Raw genomic sequence first — 14,752 nt, 5'->3', positions numbered from 1 at the left:
TTGGTCCATATGTTGTAGTCTTGTGGCCGCTGAGTCGACTGGTTTTGGTCCGCAAAGGCTGCGATGCAGCGTTCGGCCCTTATTCCCAATCGAACACGGCTAAGTGAGCGGTCACGTGCTCATGTGTGCACAAGTCGCCCGGTCACCGTGCCTGCAGAGTACAATTTTCACATCAAGATTCAACTCAAAGGGTCAAAGCAGGGAGTCGTAAGAGGCTTTTACGACTCCCTGGTTCAAAGGTTCAACTCGAGTGACATAAGCGGGCCCAAACAGGCAGTAAATGAGCACGTGACCGCTTACTCACTCGTGTTCGATTGGGAATAAGGGCCGAATGCTGCATCGCAGCCTTTTCGGACCAAAACCAGTCGACTCAGCGGCCAAAAGACTACAACATATGGACCAATCGCGGTCATCCGCACTTTTATAAGAACGAAACGGCGTTTTTAGTGACTTTTTCCATACAAATCCCTATCTAGCAGGGCGCAGTCACCCAGTTTCGGTGGAAGTGCGCGAGTTCGTTTGGGAATAAAGGAGGAAGGGAGCGTCTCAGCTTCCTCGGACCAAGACCATTCGACTCAGCACCCCGAAGACTACAACTGGTGAAAATTTGATTTTAGGGTATACTTCCCATTTAACGTTGGAAGTTAAACACACGCAAACAAAAAACAACCACACAGCGTGTCACCAAACTTGGCCATCGGCACATCTGCCCAGCCCATAGGCCATTGATGGAACTCCACTGGCCAACACCGCATTCAGGACATCACTGTTTTCAAGACATCGCATTTACGGTAACAACACAACAAGAAGAGCAGCAGGGATACCGTGTTGGGACCCTGAGTTTCATGCACAAGTAAGCAATCACCAAAATACAAACCAAATTATCGACAGGGCTCCAGCCAGTCCATCGTCACTACTGGTTCATGAGCTCCAGCCAGTCCATCGTCACTACTGGTTCATGAAGGCACATTTGTCAGGGGTTAAGTCTGGGGTTCACCCCCATACGTTGCATTTCGCATGGCAAGACAATTTTGGGAAATTAAAAATTGGGTTACGGGGTAACAGTTTCCCCTGTCCCCCCCCCCCCCCCCCCTGCTATCTTGACCTGGCTAGAACCACGACTGAATACGAGTCCGAAATGTTCTGTGCTTACGTAAAAAATAAAAATAACTTTCAAAATCGGTTGGGGTTAATGTAATCTTGATGCATTCGAAGGCAAACTGAGAGTCACAATTTCATAACACTCTTTCATCTTGTAACTAGCTATGCCCGTGGGCATCGAACACTCTATTGGACAGCCTGAAACCTTTCTGTTTTGTAGCATCAACACACTTTTCCTTCCTCAATCCACGTCTCTCCTGACACTGAGGTGAATAAAGCAATGTGGTGGTGGGGCCCATTAAGCTGCTCAGCCGACCAGAGGTCTCGGCTTCATAGCTAGATGGACGCACAGAAGGGGGGCCGGCTACGGAGAACATGCAGCTGCATAGAACAGGTGCATAGCTCGCATGGGGCACGGGGGCACGTGCCCCCCCCCCCCCCCTAAAAAGGTTCGACCTAGGTTCAGCATGCACATAATGATCACGAATGACATGCACCAGCCATCCTACACATACATGCATGCGGCCATGCACCCCCCCCCCCCCCCCCCTCACCCTCCCCTAAAAGGGAGACCCGCTACACCCTGTAGAAGGTGTGGATACTAGTATGTCATGAAGGCATGGTAACCTACCGACATTTCATTGAGGCGTGTTAGAATGTGCTGCAGGAGATCGCTGATGAGTATCTGCTGCATTGGCCACTTAACCTTGTGATGTTGCCACTCCAGATGACGATGAAGAGCACGAGCTGTGTGGTGGAATGGTGGAGAATAGCCAACACACGCAAACACGCACGCATGTACGCGTGCACACACACACACACACACACACACACACATACACGCACGCACGCAGCCATTTCAACAAACGAACATATTAAAGTTAGCCGGATCCGCGGCCGCATCACCCGACATGTTTTAAAAGGAACACATGAAGCAAAGACATTTTGATACACACGTATAACTCTTCATTCCTCCGTAGCGTGTCCGATGCCCCTGCAGTACCAACCTATTGACAGTGTGTACCGTCACACTGTCTCCTTACCCGTGTAGCGGAAGCCATGGATGAACGCTCCAGACGACTTTCGGAAGTCACGATAGTGAGAAGCTGTACCAGCTGCAAACACATGCACACACACAAAGCACACAAACCAAACGTTGTGAAATGCGGTTTGAGTATTGTTTACACACCTTGTCGTATATGGTTTTGTCTAGTAGAGTCCGCTGGCTGATGTAATACATGGTCTGTGTACGCGTGACGATGGTGTGATGTGTGACCCGCATGGCAAGTGATGCATGCAAGAGTACGCGTTGTCAGAGTATGGGAGCCTGCTTCCGTCTATGTGAGAGTGATCGTCAAGTGAGTGCCGTGCATGCGAATAGCTAATTTGGTCTGGGAGTGAGAGTGATGAGTGAATTGTCCGTGGTCTGGTTGTCTCGGTCCTCGTCATGTGCTCTGTTTGAAATGGTCCCTGATTGCGTGTCGGAATTCGTCTGACGGTAAAGGAGTGGAGGAACTAATGCCAGCAAGTTAGCCACATGTGCTACAACGTGGGGTCATGATGCCGATGTGGTGAACGTTTTGCACCCGAAGAGTGCATGTGGAGGGGAGCGTGGAGTTAACATGACTTGTTCACGGGAAAAGAGAAACGGCAGGGAAAGCGTGTGCATAATACTACTTTACTTTCCCGGATATACATCACATATGTTACCCTTGACCTCTTCGGCAAGTTAAGTGTGAAATGCTACAGACTACACTCAATCTGCGGACAGAACTGTTTCGTCCTTTGTGGACTCACCAGCGCAACACAGAGAAAATGAGGCCGAACCTGATAGCAATGAAAAATAAATTCTCCAAAGCCAAACTAAACTAAAACATTACGGCTCAAACTTGAAGGCGGGCTGCGACTTATTTATTTATTTATTTTATTTATTTATTTATTACAGCATCTCATAGCACAGTGAGAACACCGGCCAATACAAAGAGAGAGGGTGTTAGCCAACCACGGCAAGGAAGGGAGAAGGGGAGGAGAAGAAAAAAAAGGAACCGGCATGGATAAGTAGTGATTGCAACAAAATGAGAAACACAAAATCAAAGTCAAGGCGCGACAAGGCTCTTAAAAAGGCGGAGGGAAGAAGGTCCTTAGCTTCTTGGGGAAGTGCCAGCCACGCAGAGTACGCAGTGAAAAGGGGGGAGTGAAGTAGAAAGGAGGACTTGGGTTTCGGAAGGGAAAGGGAGTTTCTCGTGCTACGGGAAGAAAACCAGTTGAAACAGTGGAGGTGAGGTGGACACAGATTGAGTTTGAGAGAATGGATAAGGGTGACAAGATGTGAATTACGTCTCTTAGACAAAGGGGTAGTGTCAGCAAGGGCATAAAGGGTGGAAGATGGGAGCATGCGGGGTTTTCGGAGGAGGATTTTTAGAACTTTTTTGTGCTGAATTTCGAGCTTGGCAGCACGGGTTGTGGAAATTCCAGCCCAAGCAGTATCTGCATAATCAAAAATGGGGCGTAGGTAAGCTGAGTGAAAGAGGAGTTTACAAGAGATTGGGAGATGGTAACAGTGAGAAGAGAGGATTCCTAAAGACTTGTAATCTGGCGTGACTTATAACCGGGGAAATACGATAACAAACGCATAGCCCGCATGGGGCACGGGGGCACGTGCACCCCCCCCCCTCCCTAAAAATTTCGCCCTAGGTTGAGCATGCACATGATGACCATGAGTGACATGTACCAGCCAAACTATATGAGGCTGTGCCCCCCCCCCCCCCCCCCCTAAAAGGGGGACCAGCTACGCCCCTGGGTGACCACAACACTCACCGATGTACAAGTTCTTGGTGCTGAATGATTCGTACGTTGGCTTGACGGCCGGGTACTTGGCCAGTCGTCCCTTTCCCATCTCCAGAGGGGCACGCGATCCGAAAATACTCTTGTCAAACTGTGAAAAAAACACATGGAACGATAATAAATTGAATCAAAATGCTTTTCATGTCACTTGCAGAGAACCTCTAGCGTGTTCTTTTGTGAGAAAAAGTGGACAAGCGTTCAGAACGTGCAGTCCATAAAAGTTTGAATTTAGACAATGCAAGAGGAAGGAGTCGGTGTTGGATTCCAGTCATTTCAAAATTCGAGCGCATCTTCAATGCACGAGATCGCAATACACACACATTGTCCGAGATGATAGATGTCGAAGAATGGACTAAAACTCGAGTAATACCCAGGGGCGTACATAGGGCGGTTCCCGGGATGCCCGGGAACCAGCTAAAAAAATTCGATGTGTGTACGGAGAATGTTTTGATCCAGGCCCAGCGTCGCTGGGGCATTTTTGTGACACAGCGTAGATCTACTGAACTGACGGGGTGCAACAAAGTCTCTACATGCGAGTTACATCGATCAAGAGTACATAACCCCCAGTATATTATGAACTCTTGCATCGATTCTTCGATCTCAGAGTCATTTCCTTTGCAGTTTGTTTCGACAAAGTTACGTTTTTGACGATGCTCTCGCTTTGCGGAAAAGAAAAATGAAGAGTCGACATCCAGAGAGCCAGCGCTCTATTCAGAGCTATTTTGAGCAAGAGGCAAAGCGTGTATATGTAGCCAGTGAGAAAGGTCAAGCGATAGATGAGGTCGCGGACGCACCTGACTTGCAAGTGGAGTCTGCAACGAGCAGCACAGAGGACGGAATCATCGGCGAAGCTGTAGAGCAACCGTTGTTGGAAGCTGCTAGATCATCCAAGACTTACTTCAGTGACATTGGAGTGTGTTGGAAAGGATAATCTGAAAGGTGTACTTCCACAGTGGAATCCCTGACTCCCCCGAAATTTGCCGGACATGGAAAAGATTTCCATCATCGACAATCATTGTGCGCCACTGAAGGCGAAGGATTTCGTTTCCTGTGCGTGTCCAGACGGATGGCAAACAGCGCCGCTTTCAACTACTAGTATCCTGGTTGGAGGAGTTTCCCTTGGTAGTTTTTTGACCGGCGTGCCATGGTGGCTTCTGCTTGCCCTGTGTAATGTTTGCTCCAGATAATTCGAAGCTAAGGCAACTTTACCGCAGTCCTCTCGAGAATATAACCCGACCTAAGACTGCATTACATCGTCCTGCTGAACAAAACATCCATAAAAATGCCTTGGCAAAGTTCAGTCTTTTAAAATCAAATATGCGTAGCAGTGACATTATCCATAAATTTATGCAGAAACTACGTCGGATACGTATAAGAGCACTAGCAATTGTGTGGAATGTTGGTTGATCAGTTGGCATGGGAACCACTCCTGGAGGCGAGCGGTGTACGCCCCTGATACCGGACTAATATTGGACAAGGACTGGAGAAGTGATCAGTTGATGGGCATCTCAGGAAACATGAAACGACACTCTTTGAATTTGTATTCGTATTAATGGGTTCTCCACAGGCCTTAGCCTAAATCGAGGGAGTCTCCTTCAACAACTTATGAAGAAGAAGAAGCTGAGGAGAATAATAATCAGGGGCGTAGGAGGGGTTTTGGAAGTGGTACGACCGAAGGTCGGTGCGGCCGAAGGGCGTGTTGGAGGGGGGTCCGGGGGACGTCCCCCGTGAAAATTTTGTAAAAAGGACACAAAATCCTGCGTTCTGGGAACTTCTGGCACACTTCTGGCACAGTGTGCAGTCTAGTCGAGTACAGACTCAGTACTCAGTACGACTGCAGATGCATAACAGATCTACGAGTACGAGTCTAGAAAAAAGGTCAAAGTCTGATGCGCATAATTATATGCATCGATGGATCCTAATTTTTTTATTACGGTTTTGCACGTTCCGGACGGACCACACTTTTCGAAAAGTGGTACGGCCATGGTCGTACCAGTCGTAGCGGGTGCTACGCCCCTGATAATAATAATAAAAAGTCTCTCTCTTCTGGAGATGCAAAGGCCACTATACTCATGTTGTCATTACGACTGCTCACGGAAAGCACTTGCCACAAGAACTAGGTAACAGGGAGTATTCGTTGAACTCAACTCGTCGCTATGTACAATGTCATTACATCCAATCTTCACTATCCAGTGTGTTTAAACATGCCTTGATCCTTGAAGGGTGGTGGCGTTCCGACGGATGCGGAAAACCCGGTTTCCAGCCGAGTCTCACGCGAACCGTGAATTTTTTTTAATGCATAGAGGGTGATCCATAGAGGGTGGTAACATTCCTATGGGTGACTATGGGTGCTATGGGTGCTATGGGTGACTATGGGTGCTATGGGGGCTATGGGTGACTATGGGTGACTATGGGTGACTATGGGTGACTATGGGTGACTATGGGTGACTATGGGTGACTATGAGTGACTATGGGTGACTATGGGTGACTATGGGTGACTATGGGTGACTATGGGTGACTATGGGTGACTATGAGTGACTATGGGTGACTATGGGTGACTATGGGTGACTATGGGTGACTATGGGTGACTATGGGTGACTATGGGTGACTATGGGTGACTATGGGTGACTATGGGTGCTATGGGTGACTATGGGTGACTATGGGTGACTATGGGTGACTATGAGTGACTATGGGTGACTATGGGTGACTATGGGTGACTATGGGTGACTATGGGTGACTATGGGTGACTATGGGTGACTATGGGTGACTATGGGTGACTATGGGTGACTATGGGTGACTATGGGTGACTATGGGTGACTATGGGTGACTATGGGTGACTATGGGTGACTATGGGTGACTATGGGTGACTATGGGTGACTATGGGTGACTATGGGTGACTATGGGTGACTATGGGTGACTATGGGTGACTATGGGTGACTATGAGTGACTATGGGTGACTATGGGTGACTATGGGTGACTATGGGTGACTATGGGTGACTATGGGTGCTATGGGTGACTATGGGTGACTATGGGTGACTATGGGTGACTATGGGTGACTATGGGTGACTATGGGTGACTATGAGTGACTATGGGTGACTATGGGTGACTATGGGTGACTATGGGTGACTATGGGTGACTATGGGTGACTATGGGTGACTATGGGTGACTATGGGTGACTATGGGTGACTATGGGTGACTATGGGTGCTATGGGTGACTATGGGTGACTATGGGTGACTATGGGTGACTATGGGTGACTATGGGTGACTATGGGCGACTATGGGTGACTATGGGTGACTATGGGTGACTATGGGTGACTATGGGTGACTATGGGTGACTATGGGTGACTATGGGTGACTATGGGTGACTATGGGTGACTATGGGTGACTATGGGTGACTATGGGTGACTATGGGTGACTATGGGTGACTATGGGTGACTATGGGTGACTATGGGTGACTATGGGTGACTATGGGTGACTATGGGTGACTATGGGTGACTATGGGTGACTATGGGTGACTATGGGTGACTATGGGTGACTATGGGTGACTATGGGTGACTATGGGTGACTATGGGTGAATATTTTAAAGCATAAATTAATTAAGCAGCACGCTACTGTACATCAAACTTTAGAATAAGGGGTTAGGGGGGGCGGGGGGGGGGGGGGAGACACATACAAAAAAACGCTGTGAGAAACAGCAAGTACCTTGAAACCCAGGCATCGGAGTACAACGTCGTACGGCTCCCTCATAGCAAAGTTATCCGCTGGGCATCGTACAAGACAGGCAATATAAGATAATTGATATATGCATACTGGATAAATTGATCCCTGATATGAACATTCTGCTTCAATGCCACGTTCTGCAGGCATTCTTCAGCGTGCCCACACAGAAACAAGGTCTACAGACTGATTGTCCATCTTGAGAATACTGTAGTGTCTTGTATCAAAGCCTGTCTCATATAGAAGCCTGTTTTGAATAGAAGCCTGTTTTGAATAGAAGCCTGATGTTCAAGATACACCGTCAGCACATAAGTCTGGTTAAGTGTTTACATACATAGAAATACCTGTCTTTTATAGAAGCCTGTCTCATATAGAAGCCTGCAAAATTTCTCCAAAAAAGTCATATAAGCCGCAACCATTATACACGACTGCACGGCATGCCTTGTAAAAAGACTTCGATTCAAAACAGGCGTTCATAGACGGGAGTTAGGTAAACCATTGCTGTCCTGAATCCTACTCCCCCCCCCCCCCCCCCCGACCCCTCCTCCCCAGCGGCCGCCCGCTCCCGTATGGCTTCAAACAAGGGCATGGACAATGGCTCGCTATATTACGAAATTCGCTACATGAGGGTTCGTAATAAGTGGAGTCGACTGTTGAACAAAGTAAGTCCTACTGTAACTCTGCTCTTCTCATGGGAGATCTACATAAAAGCTTACGCATATCCGTGGCATCTTCCAGCTGCTTCACTTCTGACGGGTGCAATGAATCCTCGTCGGAATCCTCAGTCAAAATCCACAGTTTGCCGTCGACTTTCTTCAAGGCCAGAGAGGTCACAGATGCCTCTGAACATAAAAACAGAACCGCGACAAGAACGGAATATGAACGTATGAAGGCGCAGAAGTTGTAGTAGCTTGTGAAATGTACTGCACGGTGACATTATGATTATGCTTGACAGTAACCGGTACGCGAACCCGTCGAATTTTTTTTTGACAGTGCAGCATATGGTGTTGTAGTACGTTATTTTGTGTACGTCGTGTGTACGTGGTGCTGGTGCATGCGCGTATTGCTGTGGGGTGAAAAGTAGTCTTCGTCTTGAGTTCGTCATGTCTAGTTGTGTGTCCGTTGTCTTGTCATAATAAACAGTCTTCTAAATGTGAATAGCGTCGCCCATTGTCTGAGTGTGGAGATTGCATGGGGCTGGGAGCAGGTGAAGAAAGTCCAGATACAACAAAAAGAGAGGGAATGGGGAGATGGTAGGAGGGAGTCACGACAAAAGAAATTGGAAGAGTTGGCGAGAGAATAACCATCAAGCCTGATTCGCACTTCATTTCGCGTAGGGGAAACTCGTTGCGTCGCGAAAAAGTTGACCTGAGCTCAACTATTTCGCGTACGGGAAAGCCATCGCGCGACCGTCGCGCCGGACCACCTCGAAATGAAGTATGAATCGGCCTTAAAGCAGGGGCGTAGGAGCCGGTCCAGCCGGACCACTTTTTTTGCCCAAAATGCAGAATTTTGCACCCTAATTTTAATATTTTCCCGGGGAGACCCCCCCCCCAACCCCCTCCGGCCGGACCACCTCCAAAGGCGGTGCAACGTGCCTGTAAAGGGGTACAAGGGGGAGTAGGAGAAACAGAACAAAAGACATCGAGCAATGACAAAGTTAGGCGCAGCTAGAGTGAAAATCGGAGTAAAATCTCCACAAACATTGTGGTGGACCAATGCAAAATACGTACCCAACATAGCATCCAATGACTTCAGCTGATAAGTATCCAGGAGATTATTGTTCAATGCTCTGCGGTTACAAGCGCGCACACGCACGCGCGCACACACACACACACACACAGACACACACAGACACACACATACACACACGCACACACGCACACACACACACACACACACACACACACAACCACGCCAAAAATCGCTGTAAAACTCTCCCACCGTACTCCACAATACAGAATCAAATGGAAAGAAGTGAATTGTACCAGGCACAGAGTGTAACATGGCTTAGCATGGATGTACCTGAGATCTCCGACATAATGTGTTGCCCAGGATAGTCGTACACGAGACCTGAATAACATACAGACAGACATGCAAACAATGACATCATAGATATGCAAACAATGACATCATATAGATATGCAAAAGATGACATCATAATATTATAGACATGTGGACAAGAAGAAGAGCGAGAGTGAGCAAGAATGACAAGAGAGAAAGAGAATGACGCACACAATACATCACTACATCACACTAATGGCATTGCTGCAGTAGCTCTAGGAAGAACACACATGCTCCAGATTCAACAACTTCAACTACATTGTCCTCGGCAATTTTTCAGGATACAAAATGGGAAGAGATAATTAGGCAAGGGCTAGATTAGAAGCAGACAGACAGACAGACAGACAGACAGACACACGTGCTCGCACACACACCCAAATACACACACACACACACACACGCACAGGCATGCCCACACACCTAATCACCTACCTGGCCACCATATGAATCAAGTTTGTAGACCCAACGATATGATCAGCAGTTTCATACGCAGAATTTCCTGCACAAGTCAAACAACACATGGCGGTCATGTGCAAATACACACACTCCTTTGGACCTTTGGAAAGCCCATCGCCGAAGGCGATGATAGCTATTAGGCGAGGCAGTAGTTCTTGTGTCGTGATAAATCATTCGGACGGCGAAAGTCGCGGCCGCAGACACAGACGAACACTCTTGGTTGGGGCTGGCTTGGTGGCTTCCGACGGCTACGTTCGCGCCAGTCCCTCCGGTCCTGAGCAAGGTGGTACCATTGCGCCTCCGGGATACCGGTCGCACGCAGGTCTGAAGCTGCCACATCTCTCCAACGACACGCACACGCACACACACACACACACACACACACACACACGACAATATGCGCCTGGAAAAGAGGAGGGATAGGGTAACTAAAGTTCTGATTGAAATGCAGTACGAAGTAACTTGACCAGCACACGCCACTGGCTCTGCTGTGCAGTCCTTCACTCCCAGTAACGTCAATGTGGTGAAAGCCTTGACAGGTAGGAGGCTGCTAGTATTTCAAACACGCAGATCACGGCTTATAAAAGCTCACCTCTGCCAAGAATCAGCACAGTTTTGCCTTCATAGTCAGTTTGGTTTAGCGACATATCCTCGTATCCCTGGACACACAGACCATAGCCACCGTGTTTGTAAGAATACACAAGATAGTAATACACCGGAGGATACACCCAGAGTGCTGACAGTGCTCAACACAACGCGGAGGCGGAGCGTAACACACAGAACAATAAGGACAATCAAGGCTAGTCAGTCGCTACTCAAAGTTGCATGCTTTCTCAACCATCAGCCATCATGTTCTGTATGCACAAGATAAAAACCAAGAGGCAACCCGATGTGGACGATCTTGAACTGTGGAAAGACATGTTGGTAATGTATAAGTACAGCGAGATCCGTGTAGCAACAAGAGCAGGCTAAGCGCAGCCCGCATGGGTCACGTGCACCCCTAGATATTTCGACCTAGGTTCAGCAGCCACATAATAGAGAGCACGTTATTTCTGACGTGATGCGAAAGTTCAGCTCGCGTTATTTGGCTCTCGCGTCGAAAAACAACGCGCGTGACCTGAACTCACGTCGGAATTTGGAGTTTTACGCCAAATTTGGCGTGAAATTGCGTGTCACGTCGGAACTAACGTGCACCTTAACCTCTCTAGTGACCGTGAATGACATACACCAGCCATCCTACAGGTATGAAGTATGGTAGATATACGGGCCATGCACCCCCCCCCCCCCCCCCCCCTAGCTATGTCCCTGAAGAGTACATAAACCCCAAGAATGTGCAACTGTATGCACAACCTCTATGGAGTGCTGCGATGGCAGAACTTCACATCACGTGACATGGTTCAAACGGCTGCACTGCCAAACAGTACAGAGTGAGCACAAGAGAGTTGAACCCAACGCAGGATTGCGTACAAACCTGTGTTTATCATGCGGCACAGGGTGTAAATAATGTGTACGGCATTATGATGCGGGAGTTCAGTCGTCGCAGACCCAATATAGACTTGCACACTCTTGGGCGGTTTAAACTCTTTCATAGCATCCCCTGGCAGGGCGTCAGAAACGGTACGGTTACTACGGTATTGACCGTACCACCTTTTGCCCCATGTACCCCGTGAATCAATAAAGATACACTGATCCGGGCTCTATGTTTCCATTTTTTTTGCCTCAGCAACCCCTCGCCCTCGAGTAAATTGTAGTTCAGATGGCTGACCGTACCACACTAAAATACCTTCCGACGTTGCCCCTGACTGGACAGCCATTTGCAGGGGCGTAGCTACTAGCTCGCATATCTGGGGTCTAGAGACCATAAAGCAGAGCACATGTCTGGTGTGCTGACTACATGTACATTTCACATGTACATGTGAAATGTACAGTGCTGGCAACTGAAATCCGACTCCTGGGCGGTGCGTGCACATTCTAGCGGTCTCTGTTTCGTAGTGCTCCAATCCTGTGTTGGATTTTTGCAATGTGAGCGCACCGCTCAGGGGTCGGATTTCAGTTGCCAGCACTCTACTATCGGCAACCTCATAGTCGCCATTTTGCTTATTTTGACTATGTAGTAAATATTTGTTCTCGTATTTCACAAACTCCAACGCAGCCACTTACGCATTTAGCAAACTTCACTTCTCTACTCCAAAAACGGTCTCTTCACTGCGAATCAAATAAAATTTAATTTTAATTTGAAGTGAACAGACCGTTTTTGGAGTAGAGAAGTGAAGTTTGCTGAATATGCAGCAGGGGCAACGTCGGAAGGTAGTTTAGTGTGGTACGGTCAGCCATCTCAAGTACAATTTACTCGTGGGGGAGTGGCGGCTGAGCCGAACATTTTGGAATTTTAGATCCCAGATTAGCGTATTCTGTTGATTCTCGGGGTATCTGGGGCAAATAGTGGTACGGTCAATACCGTAGTGTCCGTACCGTGTGCGACGCCCCTGTGCAGTAAATATGAAAGCCATTTTCTATTGTGGTGATCTGACTACTCTGACTATACACGAGCTATGCGCCTGTGTTTGCCAACCCGTTGTATATACTACACTACCGTCGGTCGCCGAAGAAATGTGGAGGGGGGGGGGGGCAGCCTCCTAGCCTGGTTCATTCCTGTTTTCATGTATTTTAAAAGTCAAGGTGTATACATTGGTATGCTGTGCTTGGTGAAGTTCTAGGCTAGTCGCTCTTTGGCGCTCCGTTCTTCGGAATCAGACTCAGAGTTACAGCAAACCTGAACGTCTTCCGTTGAGTCTGCTATGTACTAAGCTCTGTCTATGATAGTAAGCACTCTCTGCAGCTCGGGGATCAGCGGATTTGAAACACGGAGCTCCTTTGTTTTACAACAACAAGATCACTCGTGGACTTACCGTCACGTACTCCTCTCCTGCCGCCATCTTGGGTTTGTTGGGGATCCAAATACCAGTCCTGGATGTACGCCGCAAGCAACAACACCAACAACAACAACAACACCAACAACAACAACAACAACAACAACAACAACAACAACAACAACAACAACAACACCAACAACAACACCAACAACAACACCAACAACAACAACAACAACAAGAAAAGAGGAATTGTTTAGCTAAAACATGATCTGTGTAGCCATTCTAGAAGGATTACGAATGCAAAGTATCTCTCACTTCTAAACACTGAGGACCAGAAAAAAAGCTAGTTCATTGCCGCATGGTCTGGCAACGGAACAGCAAATATTGCACGGGGGCTTCGTTGTGTTGCAATATGATGGGAAGTTACATTTGAAACCTACCGAATTTTCCCGAGTATAAGCCGCAGTTTGAACACCAGGAATCCCCCCCCCCCCCCTCAAAAAAAGGCTGTAGGGCTTTTACTACTATGGTCAAATTAACGGTGATACAGGGGAGGGGGTCGATGTCTGTATTTCGTGGCAAAAAAATCTGGGTGCGGCGTATACTGGGAAAACCAAGGTACACACGGATACTCACGCCGCAACGAGAATCTCGCACTCGTATCGTTGTTCTTTCTCATCGAGCAAGATAAACTGCTTCTCGCCGGGTTTGTCAACGTGGACGATGTTTGTCTCGTACTGGATATTCAGCTCGTACTTCGACGCATAGTCTTTCATGTACTGAATCTGAAACAGCAAAACACGCCAGCAAAGTGCGCAACACAATCATGGCAGGCCACACGCCAATCATGTAGTGAATCACTGCACTTTATTCAGGGGCGTCGGAAGGCATCTCATTGTGGTACATCCAGCCATCTGAAGTGCAATTTGCTCGTGGGAGAGTGGTTGCTGACCCAGGAAATTGGGAAATTCGGAGCCCAGATCAGTGTATTTTATTGATTCGCGGGGTACCTGGGGCAAAAGGTGGTACAGTCAATACCGTAGTTACCGTAGCTTGTCCGACACCTCTGTTATTACGAGGCATGTGTAGAACAATGACCCGTGCAGCACTGGCTAGAACTATGGTGCCGAAAAATCCCGCCAGAGCGCCCCTACCTCGAGTAGGTCCAGGTGGGCAGGGGCGGATGGGCGAGTCCTACTTGCCGCATTCAGTACTACATGAAAACGTACCCACCCTACGAAAACGTGGGTGCGTCTCGTACACCGACCAAAAGTCAAGAGCAGGGATTCGTACAGACCCACCTAAAACCCAGGGTTTGTGCAATCTCTGGTCAAGAGGGTGGGCACTGTTGCGTACATTTCCAACCGGGTTGAGCACGCGTCTGTAGTACCGTATGACATCACACTTCACAGAGTCATACGAGGATACAATCATTATCACTTCCCTGACAAGAAGTCAGGGAGGGGCGCATGGGAGAGACGGGGCGCTCTGGCGGGATTTAACGGTATATGTACTTTATGACAACAAGTAATAAGTATAGGCACACAGTAGTGGACATTGATATCCGCTGAGAAGTCAAGCGGCCACTGCCGTTGTCTTCTTCTCCTGCTTGTGAGCGGAAAATCTTTTCAACCCGTACCTGTGTGGCTTCGAGAGTATGAGCGTTCCAGAACAATGATCCTTGCAACATTAGCTAG

The 14,752-nt window shown here is 48.2% G+C and overlaps 1 protein-coding gene across 1 annotated transcript in view; it reads right to left on the bottom strand.

Moving 5' to 3' along the window:
* LOC135825224 (FAD-dependent oxidoreductase domain-containing protein 2-like) overlaps positions 1-14,752 on the bottom strand; it is a gene marked incomplete at its 3' end in the record, with an annotated part of 41,846 nt that overhangs the window by 18,037 nt on the left and 9,057 nt on the right. The window contains 11 exon segments of the mRNA XM_065337963.1: positions 1,733-1,848; positions 2,145-2,216; positions 3,919-4,036; positions 7,648-7,706; positions 8,379-8,504; positions 9,396-9,454; positions 9,688-9,735; positions 10,159-10,225; positions 10,775-10,841; positions 13,092-13,149; positions 13,692-13,840. Of these exon segments, the coding sequence (XP_065194035.1) occupies positions 1,733-1,848; positions 2,145-2,216; positions 3,919-4,036; positions 7,648-7,706; positions 8,379-8,504; positions 9,396-9,454; positions 9,688-9,735; positions 10,159-10,225; positions 10,775-10,841; positions 13,092-13,149; positions 13,692-13,840 (939 nt within the window).

The sequence above is a fragment of the Sycon ciliatum genome, chromosome 9 (assembly GCF_964019385.1).
Source record: "Sycon ciliatum chromosome 9, ocSycCili1.1, whole genome shotgun sequence".
Lineage (NCBI taxonomy): Eukaryota > Metazoa > Porifera > Calcarea > Leucosolenida > Sycettidae > Sycon > Sycon ciliatum.
The sequence above is the reverse complement of the archived record's forward strand: the minus strand, read 5'-3'. Positions and strand labels throughout refer to the sequence as shown.